This window comes from Limanda limanda, chromosome 2 (genome assembly GCF_963576545.1).
Source record: "Limanda limanda chromosome 2, fLimLim1.1, whole genome shotgun sequence".
Taxonomy (NCBI): Eukaryota; Metazoa; Chordata; class Actinopteri; order Pleuronectiformes; family Pleuronectidae; genus Limanda; species Limanda limanda.
This window is the reverse complement of record NC_083637.1, coordinates 5,085,406-5,098,234: the sequence shown is the minus strand read 5'-3', so window position 1 is coordinate 5,098,234 and position 12,829 is coordinate 5,085,406. Positions and strand designations below refer to the sequence as shown.

At 40.8% G+C, this 12,829-nt stretch overlaps 1 protein-coding gene across 1 annotated transcript in view; it reads left to right on the top strand.

Moving 5' to 3' along the window:
• LOC133015658 (MICAL-like protein 2) overlaps positions 1-8,568 on the top strand; it is a 15,676-nt gene extending 7,108 nt beyond the window's left edge. The window contains 11 exon segments of the mRNA XM_061082911.1: positions 304-324; positions 326-510; positions 1,812-1,875; positions 3,052-3,167; positions 3,282-3,346; positions 3,525-3,648; positions 3,834-3,927; positions 4,687-4,760; positions 4,861-4,975; positions 6,591-6,637; positions 8,203-8,568. Coding sequence (XP_060938894.1) covers positions 304-324; positions 326-510; positions 1,812-1,875; positions 3,052-3,167; positions 3,282-3,346; positions 3,525-3,648; positions 3,834-3,927; positions 4,687-4,760; positions 4,861-4,975; positions 6,591-6,637; positions 8,203-8,270 — 973 coding nt within the window. The 3' untranslated portion in view covers positions 8,271-8,568.
• The last annotated feature ends 4,261 nt before the right edge of the window (positions 8,569-12,829 follow it).

The window sequence follows — 12,829 nt, the reverse complement described above, 5'->3', positions numbered from 1 at the left end:
GGAATACAAACTAACCCAAAAAACACTCAAAACTAACATGGGGTGATGGGAACTAACGAAAATGACAAAAAAAACGTCAAACCACTAACATGGAGGCGGCATGGGTTTATGAACTGTACTTCAGCCAGCCACCAGGGGGCGATCAGGACGCTGTGGCTTCCCTTCTGGGGAGCTAACATATCCTCCAATCTTTATATACAGTCTATAGCTGTGTCTCAATTCTGTGTCACCTCTAGTGGTGAATGAAGGCAATAATAATGATATTACAAATGATAATAATAACACTTTATCGCCTCTAATCAGACCTGCTGAAGTCGAGACTCCCTAAGAAGGAGACGGGCGGAGTCAGAGGGAGGGTGAAGCTGAGAGCCAACCCCTCGCTCCTCGCTGACCTGCTGCCTGCCGACCCCCCGACCTCTACCCCGACCCCGGCCACCAGGGGGGGCCTGAGAGCCAGGACTCCGGAGGGACGGGACCCGAAGCCTCGCAGCCCCTCCCCCAACTCCTCAGGTAAACTCAAACATTTCCACCACTCGACTCAGGTTGACCTTTAACCTGATAAAACACTATGATTAGGGTTGCAAAGGGGCGGAAACTTTCCGGAAACTTTCCACGGGAATATTAAGCTCGGGAATTTTGGGAATTTGGAAATAAAAATATGCAAATTAAACGCTGAGCAATGAAAACATAATTCAAAACTCTATTTTAAAGATGTATGGAATGTAGCACACGCTGCACGTTGAGTTCCAACCCTCCACTCTGCATTCTTCCATCACATGCACAGATAATTCCCAGCATCCTTCACTCTACAGCAGGGCTATTGAGGCCTGCTGTAGAGTGAAGGACTATTCAGGTAAGTTTTGATATTGAGTTTAGATGATATTACTCGGGAAAATATTAGCATGCTGATTGAGGATTGTTCATCTGTTCATCTAGCCTATTTCAATTAATTAATCCATCAATTGTAAAATATGTTTACAGACGATTCCAATTGTTTGGCTAACTATTTATATCTCTGGCATTGCATTAGTGTTTTTTTACAAACATTTTTCTCATCTTATTCTACAGAACAATGCCACGTGCACTATCTCATGTGTGGAGGCATTTCACCCCATCCAATGTAGAAGGAAAGGCTGTGTACATTTGCAAATTCTGTGCAAAGACCTATGTTAAGAATGACACAACGATGCAGAAGCATATAGTCAAGTGCCCAAAGTTTCCACAGGGCTCAAATCAATGACAAAACAAAATGTTTATATTTATGACTGTATATGACAAGGTAAATACAGTTAGTATAAATTACCCACAACATTTCCAGTTTATTCCCGTTAATTCCTGTTAATTCCCGTTAATTCCCGTTAATTCCCATGAAAAGTTTCCAACTTTGAATATTCCCGGAATTTTGCAACCCTAACTATGATTCCACGATGTCAGGCTTCTTGTGCTGCAGAGGCTATAGAAATAAATAATCAGACGACTTGTGGCTCCCTCTCCAATTTGCTTAATTCATTCATAATTCAGAGGCTTCATCACTGACACCTCCTCGTCATTCTAAAGTCATTTCATCCCGTCACCCTGTGCTCTCACTAATGTGCCGAGGAGCTGCCGGTTCCTCTCCGGTGATTATTGTCATGTCGCTCCCCGAGAGTTGCTGTTTCGAGTCCCAACACGCAGCAGGTCGTCGTTAATGGGAACCTTTTTAATATCTTCTTTTCTCTCTGGGACGTTTGACTTTGCAGCATTTTGTCTCTGTGAATAAGGATGAGAGTGAAAACCTCTGTCTTCTGTTGATTTGTCTCTGTTGTGAACAGCGTCGGAGAACGAGTCTCCTGCCGACTGGAGGTCGAAGCTCAAACCCGTCGCCAAAGACACAAAGTGAGTTTGTTTTATTGACCTTGTCACCATGTGCTGTGTTTCTGGTTTGACTCCATAGCAACAGGGAACGCCTGTGCATGGAGCCTGAAGAAAGACTTGTGGTTTTACTCGTCAGTCCTAAAAAGAACATGTAAATCACCTTAAATGTGCGAGTTTTAACCTGTGTAACTTCCTAACCCCTCCTTCCCTTTCCACTGAAAGACAAAACTGTTCAGAACCCCCTCCGTGCTGCTTTGCATGTAAAGTGTAGTAACCATAGCAACAGATGAGGCCAGACAAAACAACGTGAAGACATCCTGTGTAATACAAAGTGACCCTAACCCCAACTTTTCAAGAACAACAACTTCAGGGGTTATAACAACTTCTCTTCCCTCCTCTGACATCACTTTAACGTTTTCTATCTGTGTCACATGTTCATAAAGAGATTAATAAACATCCTCTGCTTATCTATTTATTATTTACAGTCTTCTAACCGGAAAGGCCGATTTTGTTTTCAGTGAAGCCAGATGATGAAAACTAGGGCTGGGTGAAGCCAGATGATGAAAACTAGGGCTGGGCAAGTTAACTCGTTTTAATCGAGTTAACTCAAGTGATGAGTTAACTCGATTGTTTATTCGCCAATTATTTTCTTTTTTCCTGTTCTGCAGCAGTCAGCAACAGACTTTCACAAAATAAAAGCCTGACTTTCACAATAAAACAATAAATAATCAAACCTGACTTAATGCGAGTTAACTCATCACTTGAGTTAACTCGATTGAAACGAGTTAACTTGCCCAGCCCTAATGAAAACATATCCCGGGTTTGTTATCACGCAGCTTTTCCCTCTGACGTCCTGTCCATCCATCCATCCTTTGATTCCACTCCTCCCTCCCTCCCTCACTCCCTCCCTCCCTCCCTCCAACAGGAAGCCTGTACCTGCTGCTCCTCCAAATGGCTCGGCCACTGTTAGTAGTCAGGCCTCCTCTTCCACCGCATGCGTGTGATTCCCAAACGGTGTCACCGCTGAGCAGAGTCCTCCGAGCACTGAGCAACATATGCTCGGTGCTCAGAGTTCCTCTCCCCACACGACCTTTCCTCTCGCTCCCATGATTCACGACAAAAGACTCCTGGGTCCTGATTTGATAAACAGGTGAACTGCCAATGGAGACTTTTATATTTTGACTCCTCCGCCCACAGACCTGCTGCTCCTCAGCCGTGGGCGAACGGAGCTGGAAAGAACTCCGAGCCCTCTGTTGGGCCGCCCTCTAATGGTTCCACCCCGAGTGTCTCTGTCACCTCACCTCCATGGAAGGGTAAGAACCTGGTCTGCTGTCTGAGGAACTGGACAAAAAACATAAAATCCTAAAGAACTCTCTCTCTCTAAGTGTTTTTATTATCTCTTTGGTGTTTTGTCTTTATTTTCTTAGGATCTCAGAATGTTCCGAGAGACCAAACTGCAAACGGCACCAAGTCGGAGTCAAAGACTTCGAAGGTACTGAACCACACATGAAGAACTCCAAGCTTCACCAGATTACACACACTCATAGATATCAGTCCTCTGAACAAGCCTCTAGGCGTCAAACTAAATGGAATGGGACCCAAGGACGTCTCCTAATGAGGGCATTTGTGTGTGCGTGTGTGTGTGTGTGTGTCTGTTTGTGTGTGTGTAGATGAAGCCAGACTACATTCCTAAAGAGGACATCATGAAGGAGCTTCAGAACATTGAAGACAGCTTGAACGAGTTGGAGCGAAGAGGAGTGGAGCTGGAGGTGAAGCTCCGCAGCAGCGAGGAAGGTGAGATGAACACACACACAAACGCACACACACACAAACGCACACACACACACACACATACACACACTGTGAGCCTCCTAAAGTCAGAATATGGTGTGAAAAAAGTCAGCAGATTTATTGGGTGTGTTTCTGGAATTAACTGTGTGTTTGTTTGTTTTGTGTGTGTGTCTGTGTTTGTGTGTCAGAGGGTGAAGATGAGGATGAGGTCATGGTCGAGTGGTTCAACCTGATCAGGAACAAGCAGGTGGCCATGCGCCGGGAGTCTGAACTGGTTTACGTGTGAGTACACACACACACACACTAACACACACACACACACACAGTTAGAAAAGGGGCAGTACACTTTTTTTCGTGATTAGTGAGACAGACTTGCGGCCAGAAGGTTGACAGTTTGAATTCCCAGTGTCCTCCCTCCTCCGTCCCCCAGCAGGTTGTCCTGGAACCGGACACATCACTGCCCACTGGCTGCAGAGAGAAGCAGGATGCTGCTTCAAGCACCAGCCGATGATATTTCAGATCCTTCTTATCTTCGACCAGTTCTGTGAAAAGATTGAAACCATTCATTTGATTTAAGTCACAATAAAACCAAACGTGCTTTAATCCACAACTGAAAATCATACACAGTCATATTAAAGTTAAAATGTGTCCTTTCCCCCTTTTTAAAGACTCATGTCTCCAGTAGGAACCTTTGGCCTTGAGACTGAATAACAGACAGGAGAGGATTATTGATGCTCTCACACATTTTTGCTTTTGGTCATTTCATTAGAATGACAATTCAGTGACAAAAAGAAAATGTTCCTTCTAATTATTTCTTGACAGATTGTCATTAAAACACACACAGATCCTTGGATTTGTTCATTTCAACAACAGAGGATGTTTAGATTTAAACTGCATCGAATCTGCACATTTTCTTTATCTACTTTTTAGCTGCATCTGATAGAAAATCTGTTATTCAGGCATTAATGGGTGTGGCCTATATGAATAAATATGTGTTGAACCAAGGAAGTAACAGTGCGATGCTTGTGTGTGTTTGTGCAGAGGAAAAACTCAGGACCTGGAGGAGCAGCAGCCCAGTGTTGAGCTGGAGCTCCGGAGACTGATGGACAAACCAGGTGAGGTCTTCAGAGAACACAACACATCACACTTCAACAGTCTTAGAAAAAGAAACGTGTATATATATATATATATATATATGTTTAAATGTGCATGCAGACCGTCTGAAAACAGCCATGGACAGGAAAAGGGAGCGGGAGCTGATGGACAAGCTGGTGGAGATCGTCAACGACAGGAACGCCATCGTGGACGGACTGGACGAGGACAGACTCCGGTGGGTTTTTACTGTAGTTATAGAACCGAGAACAGGAAGTTGTGAACAAGAGAGAAAAGTCTGAACGAGGACGGACTCGAGTCCCCAGTTCTCAGACCTTGACTCTGAGTCAGGACGTTTTTATTAACAGAACAAGTTGAACAAGGCTTAAAACAACTGAATGTGTTTTTCACTCAAAGCAAAAATCCGGTGAAACTAGAAAGAGGTGAAGATTGCTGCAGAGCCGGTCTCACAGAGCAGTGACAGGAAATATACCACAGCTCCACTTCGAAGGATTTAACTCCAAATACCTAATACAATGGTAAACTCTGTACTGGGTTTAACAAAGGTTTTTACTTTATACCTGTTTTAGGTGTTGTGGAAACTATACAGGGTTTCTGCAGGTATACAAAAGTCTAGAAAGGCTCAAGATTAAAATATCTCAAATTGACTATATATATTTTATTATAAAAGGTAGGTTTTGATTATGTTAAAGTTGTTTTAACGCTACTTCTGATACATTTTGAATTAGTTTTTAATTAGAAATGTTTAGCTTTGGTTTGTTATGTCTCTGTGTGTTGTAGTTCTTTATCAGCGACACAGATTTCAAACTAGAAATAAAACCAACATGAGCTGATTGTCCTCACACTGCCTGGTCAGATCTCATCTGAGGACACGCAGCTTGGAAAATACACTAATTAACTTCTGGAGTGTATCAAGGGTTATTCTTTACACGCCTACTTCACCTTATCTTCTATTATGGGGAAGTGCAAGTGATACTGGGACTCTGATATTCCTTTATATCTGTTATACTGGACAAAGGTTTAATATTTAATTAATTATGGTCTGAAAAAGTGTTAAATTAAACTTGTTGAAACTTGCAGGAACACTTTTAAAGCTGAATTTCAGAACTTCCATCTCAAAGTGATGCAAAATGATGCTGTAGTTTGAATATTTTTTACAAAGTTGAACATCTGGTAAAGAAGCCAAATATTTCTTCTCAGGTTTACATCTTTCCAAAAAACAAGCAATTTAAAGTCAAGTCCAGCAATTAAATAATGTTTCAGATCTTTACAAAGATACCTTAAAATGCAATTTAGAAATCCAAATTGGTTTTGGTTTGTATTTAAAATTAAATTGAAGTTGTTATTAATATTATTTAGGGCTGGGCAAGTTAACTCGTTTAATCGAGTTAACTCAAGTGATGAGTTAACTCGATTAATTATTTTATCTCCCATTAACTCAGGTTTGATTATTTATTGTTTTATTGTGAAAGTCAGGCTTTTATTTTGTGAAAGTCTGTTGCTGACTGCTGCAGAACAGGGAAAAAAGAAAATAATTGGCGGATAAACAATCGAGTTAACTCATCACTTGAGTTAACTCGATTAAAACGAGTTAACTTGCCCAGCCCTAATATTATTATTAAAGACTCCTTAATCTTTGAACACTTTTGAGGGGCTCTCTTCTTAACTTATGCTGATATTTTGTTGACAAAGCACAACCAGATTAATCAATAACCAATCAGTTTGTTTCTTGTCTCATAGTCAACGAATACTTGAATCTGTGAACACATGATTCTATATAAATGACTTGTTGATCTGTGTTGCTCACTCTTTGTGCTTTCTCTTCTTCTCAGGGAGGACGAGGAGGACCAGGAGCTAAACAAGCTGATGATGAATTTCAGTGAGTGTCCCCCCCCCCTCCTCCCCCCCCGCTCTGTTCATTACTTATCTCAGCCCTGGTGTCACTGCAGCTTAGTCGCTTTATAAATGATCCAATTGAGGATTTCCATCATTGGTGCCACTAATTGAAGTAGATAGAATTCTCATCGTGGTTTATGAAGGTGTGTGTGCGTGCGTGTGTGTCTGTGTGTGTGTCCGTGTGTGTGTCCGTGTGTGTGTCCGTGTGTGTACCTGCATTTGTTAGGGTGCCACTGGGCGATGTTTTCATCTCATTTGATCTAATGACTGCTAATGGAAAAAAGCATCACACAAAATGCCACCTCTCTTTTTGTCAGCGGCGTTCCTATTAGACAAATGGATAATGCAGCCGGTTAATTTGACCCCTGATACAACAGAGTTGAAGCCGCCTTCATTTGCAATTCATGACCGACGGAGCGCGGCTGAAATCCAGGAGATTTATTGAACTTCAGCGAAAGGTCGTTATGTTTGCAAGCGAGCGAACGCCGACCGTGGGCTAAAGACGAGCCATCTCTCTTTAATGGATTCATAAAGTTAACGCCAGAGTTTCTCAGTTCACTCTGAGCTCGGTCACGTGTTCGATGACACACGTGTTGTATCGCTCATAGTTCACAGACGTTACTACCAACATACATAAACATGGCTGACGAAAATACTCATATAAGTGCATTAAAGGGCAGGTTACCATGGTTACAGAGTCTCACTGGCTTGAATGTTAGTTTAGAGCTGAAACGATAAGTGTTTTGAACATTTTTGACATTTCCATTAAAACTTATAGCAATTTGATTAATTGTGAAACCCTTTGGTAGATTTATTGCTAATTGGTTGCAGCCATGAACAAGTTAAACTGAACCATCCACACATGAACTTTAAACACAACTTTATGTTTATGTAATGTCTTATGTAAGAAGAGTTTGGAGAGTGAGCCATGTTTTTTCCCACGTTCTGCTGGAGATCATTGAACCGTTGTATAATGACCAGCAGGGGGCGACTCCACTGTTTTTAATGGAAGTCAATGAGAAAAGGATTCAACTTAAGAGTTTATGGTTTAAATCTCTAGTTTCAAGTCGTCTTCAATACATTCTGATGTTCATTTTGTCAAATTGAGGATAAAGCACCAGATGCATTAGGGGGCGCGGTTACTGCATGATTGACAGCGAGCATCGTCCAGAGGGTGTGCGTCGAATCAGGCTCCACCCCCAATCCTCTAAATATGGTTACTTCTGGTTTCCAAAAACCAAGATGGCGCCGGACACAATGCCAAAGTGAGGCTTCAGAAACCAGTGGGTGACATCACAGTGATGTCACAGTGATGTCATGTCGCCTCCCATTTCTCACTGAAACAATTTCTGTTCAAGCTGCATTTAAAAAAAGAAAGAAATAAGAATACTGTTATTTGTTTTTCATTTAAATGTGTGTCTCTCTCTCGCTCTCTCTCTCTCTCTCTCTCTCTCTCTCTCTCTCTCTCTCTCTCTCTCTCTCTCTCTCTCTCTCTCTCTCTCTCTCTCTCTCTCTCTCTCTCTCTCTCTCTCTCTCTCTCTCTCTCAGCCGTAAAGAAGGACAAACCAAAGAAAAAGTCCAAGCTGTTCAGCTGGGGCAGCAAGAAGGAGGGATGACGCTCCTCAAAGGTTCCGTCTGTGATGCCTCGTGTTATCGTCTTAATGTCAGTGATTCAGGGGAAACTGTCAGTCGCTCTGTCACGTTCAGTGCTTTAAGGAAAATACACACACACACACACACACACACACACACACACACACACACATGGATGATGTTGAGGGGGTTAATGACTCACCAGCCGGGTTCAGTGCTCCGGTTGTTAGTTTTAATCCCCTTCTCGTCTTAATCTGTTTACTTAATGCTCACACACACATACACACAAACACACACACACACACACACACACACACACACACACACACACACACACACACACCCTCTGAACGTCTCCGTACTTATTGAAATGTTGCCTGTGTACAGTCACTCTGATGCTAATGGGAGTTAATGGGGAACAGGAGTCACGGCCTCGGGTCCCTCAGGTCTAGGCTCTGACCCTCATGTTGTTGCTCACGTCAAACTACATTTCTCCTTTAACCACGAATGTGTTTCACTGTGAATGTTTCAGGACAATCACGACACTCGGCCGATAACCAGCCTGTGTCGAGCACTGACCTTTGACGAGCTCGTTTTAAACTGGATCGTTATATTATACGAGGGGTTTTTCGAGACGTAATGTTTCCCCACCTGGTGGTTGAGACCTTTTTTCACAGCCTTTCCTTCATTTTGTAAATGAATACACAATTTTAAATGTACAAATATCCAGACAGAAAGAAGGGAAGTCTAAGGAGACATGATCTTATTATCCAAATTCATAATGTGTCTTGATAAATCTCTGTAACTATTTGAGATCTGTTTAAACTGCCTGTACCTTTCTTATTGTTCATGTGCTGTCGGAATAATCAGAAGAATTAGTCAAATTAACTCTTTAACATAAACTTAAACACAATAATGACAAGTTGATGCAGAAACGTGTGCAACAGAGTCACTGGAAATCAGGTTCTGCTCTTTTATTTTTTACTTTTACTTTCTAACGTGTTCTTAAATGTTTCCATGTTTGAGAAAACGCAGGATTCCAGTCCGGGTCAGGAGTTTTTAATCTTAAATAAATGGGAGAACTGGTCCATATTGGATTTGAACATGTGGTGAATATTACAGCTAAATGACCTGTTTAATAATATGTGTATTCTTGACCTAACTGCTCGCTTTAAACAGACTTAGTTGCTACTTAATGAAATGTAATGTTGTACATATGGTAAAAGATCTTGACCTCTTTATATTTGTCAGATGTGAATATTGTAAAAAGTTTGTTCTAACAATAATCTTATAATTAAATGGAGAAACTGACCTGGATTTTCAATAAATCTCTTTAATAAATTTGCATCATGTTGCTCTTTATCATAAAATAAGAGTCGTACACACTTGACTTGTTTATGTTATCAGCTCAGTGCTTGCTTAATTTTACACAGGAATTGTTTTTAATTCAATATATATTGAGTCCTAACAATATTTCAGCCTCAGCAGGATTTATGGTTGATCATTTAAAACCGTGAAGCTGCTGCAGAGAAGATGCGGTTCCTCAGTCTCACCAGCAGGAGGCAGCATGAGCCTTTCCATGTCACTTAGGCACCTTCAGCTCTTTAGTCTTCCACAGGAAACTGATTCAGGCCTGAGTCAGACACAGCTGGAGAAACGTGGGTTTAATGTATTATATGTGTTTTTAATTTATATTGTCAAAGAAAAGTTAGTTTATATATATGGAAGTTTCTCCTTTTTTCAGCCAAGGAAAACATCACCTCAAATCCATCAATCATCTTTTCTCTTTCTTCTTTTCCAAAACACAAATGTCTGTATTTACATTTCAGTTTTTTTAAGGCCTGATAAAATATAATTGGGCAACAGCAAAGTTATTAAGCTGAGTTTTACAAAAAATCACCACAGAAGTAAATGCTAATGTCAGTCACTCAATATCTCAATTAAAAATACTTCAAGCTTTTTAAAACCATATGTCAATATATTATAACCAGGTTTTAGGAACAAGTATGTAAAATCAAAACAACAGAATTTTATTAACACATTAGAAAATTGTTTTAATTAACTATAGATTAGAAGATAATTTCTTGCGGGGGCAAAAGTAAAATGTCACATTCATGCAAGTTATTCAAGATTCAGTTACTTTATTATGAAAGTTGTCCTCAATTAAAATTGTGCCATATACAAATACATAAGTATGTTATTAGTTATGATGCTGAAATAGAGATTAAATGGACATTATCATGAATGTTCAATACTTTCAGAATCTACATTTTTCTCATCCTTATATTTGAATTATATATTTTTGGGTGTAGCTCAGAGTTCTGGACCCTGTTTTTAAATAATAAATAATCCCACTGCAGTCGTGAATCATCACAACCTTTTATCTTCCACATGAAGGGAACTTGAATTTAGATTTCTGAGCTTTAAAAACACTGCAAACACACAATTTCTTTTTTTAAATTAATATAAAATAGAAGATGACATGAAACATTTTTCAGATGTTCGAGCACAAACTGAGCAGTTCAGCAGCTGCGTGTCAATCTCATGTAAAAGATACAGATGTGAGAAAGCCGAGGGGCACAAACATCTGTAAATCTACCGCAACACAAAGGAACACAACACAACAACAGTTTCTCTCTGCCGCGGTTAAAATATCCGTTTACTGAGGCAAAGAGGAAAAAGCGAGAAATGACACAGAAGAAGAAAAGGGAAGGCAAATTGACTTTTAGCTCCTGGTTGTTGTTTCTTTCTTTCTTTCCATATCTTCTAGTGTGAAAATACAAAAGTGTGTAATCTTCTCCTCTCTAAAGGCAACATCTGTTCCTGTTGTTATGTGTGAAAACCTTTGTTGATTTCCTGCTCAGACCGTGAGGAAACGTGCTGCACCGCTGTGACTCGGAATCAGTCGTGTCCCCACTTCGCTCGGGCACATGTTTATCTTCGGGGGTGAAAATGTTCCTTTAAGTCGACTCAGCGAGGAACATTTATAACGCTCCGACTGTAAATATACATCTGAGAGGCGGCTCATTAACATAACACAGTGGCCTCACACATTATTCACACAGAGTTTTAAACACTTTCCACTCTGTGCTCAGATAATGTGATTTCACTCACAGCTCCGATCTGTTTAATCCATTTAGAAAAATGCAGAAACTCGACTTGAGCAAACGATGAACCTGTTGGTTTGGTTGTTTCACACACGTCTCATCGTGTTTTACAGGAAAACAGAAGCTTCCTTCATAATTTGACGATCCTCTTCGCTACTTGATCGTGTTTTACTTTTGTCTGGGATGAATGGTTGTGTAAAACATTGTATGGGGGATTTACTGTGACCTTTTGAACAAACTCTTGTGTGTTGTTTTATGTACAATGCACCAACCTCACAAAGGCAATTTCCTGTATGTGCAAAATATACTTGGCAAATAAAAGAATTCTGATTCTGATTCTGAAAGTGTCTCCCATGGTGCACTGCTCTACAGCTCTAAACACAACAAGTACTTTTACTTAGTTACTGTACGTAAGTATATTTTTCATGTATCTATACTTTACTCGTGTAGATTTATTTTCAGCTACTTTCACTTTTAGTCAACTTCACGTCTGAGCAAATATCTGTACTTTCTACAAAGTTACATGTTCACATTGTTTTTTAAAAGTAAACAATAACGAGATGGTGATTGATCCAGTGATCCAATCAGAGCAGGCGGGTACCATTAGACTCCGCCCCCTCTAACGAGAAGAAATGGATTCAGAAGAGACTCAATGATAAAGTTGACTCTTGCATTAGGGAGCAGGCTTCACTCTGCACGTCTGTTTAATAACAAGTACGTTTAAGTTTATTTGATGCTATGAAAACGGGGATAAAACATCCTGATCGGCAGCTGAGACTGACTGCCGATTGGTTGAGCCTGTGTAATGGGCGTCGGCTCCACATCACGACCCCTCCCACTCAGACCCTGGTGCCAAATGCAGCAAGATGGAGGGAAAGACTTGCGTCCATCTTTAATTTCCGTGTCTACGTTCTCACCTTGTTGACACTTTGACCTCTCGAGCTCCACGACACTGATGTGAAGCTAAAACTGAAACCCTGAGTCTATTGGAAACATGAAAAGCTTCACAACGCTGTGATCAGATCAATACTGTGCTTTATAATAAGGCTAAAAAGTATCAGGACACCCACGTTCAATATCCAATATTGTGTTAATAGTTTAATGTTTCATGATTTCACATGGAGGAACCTGCCCGGCCTCCACTCAGCCTCCGACCTCGGCTCTCAAAGTTGTTTCTCGTACGATTACGTGATTATAACGTGATTATGTGACTTCCTCGCCAGTTAGAGGTCGTAAAAGACCGAGCGCACGAGGAAGCTCTGAGTGCTGTAATCTGATTTCCTACAGTCGGGTGCTTTATTGAAAAAGATCCATCTGGAAATATATTAACACTGCGCTAAACATATATATACGATTCTCTATATTCAGCTCGATCTGTTGTTCACAGGACGAACATCAACGAGAAGGAATAAAAGTGTTGTCACAGATTTTAAAGGAGGAACGAGGCAGATGTGTGTGGAATCTGTAGCAAAGTG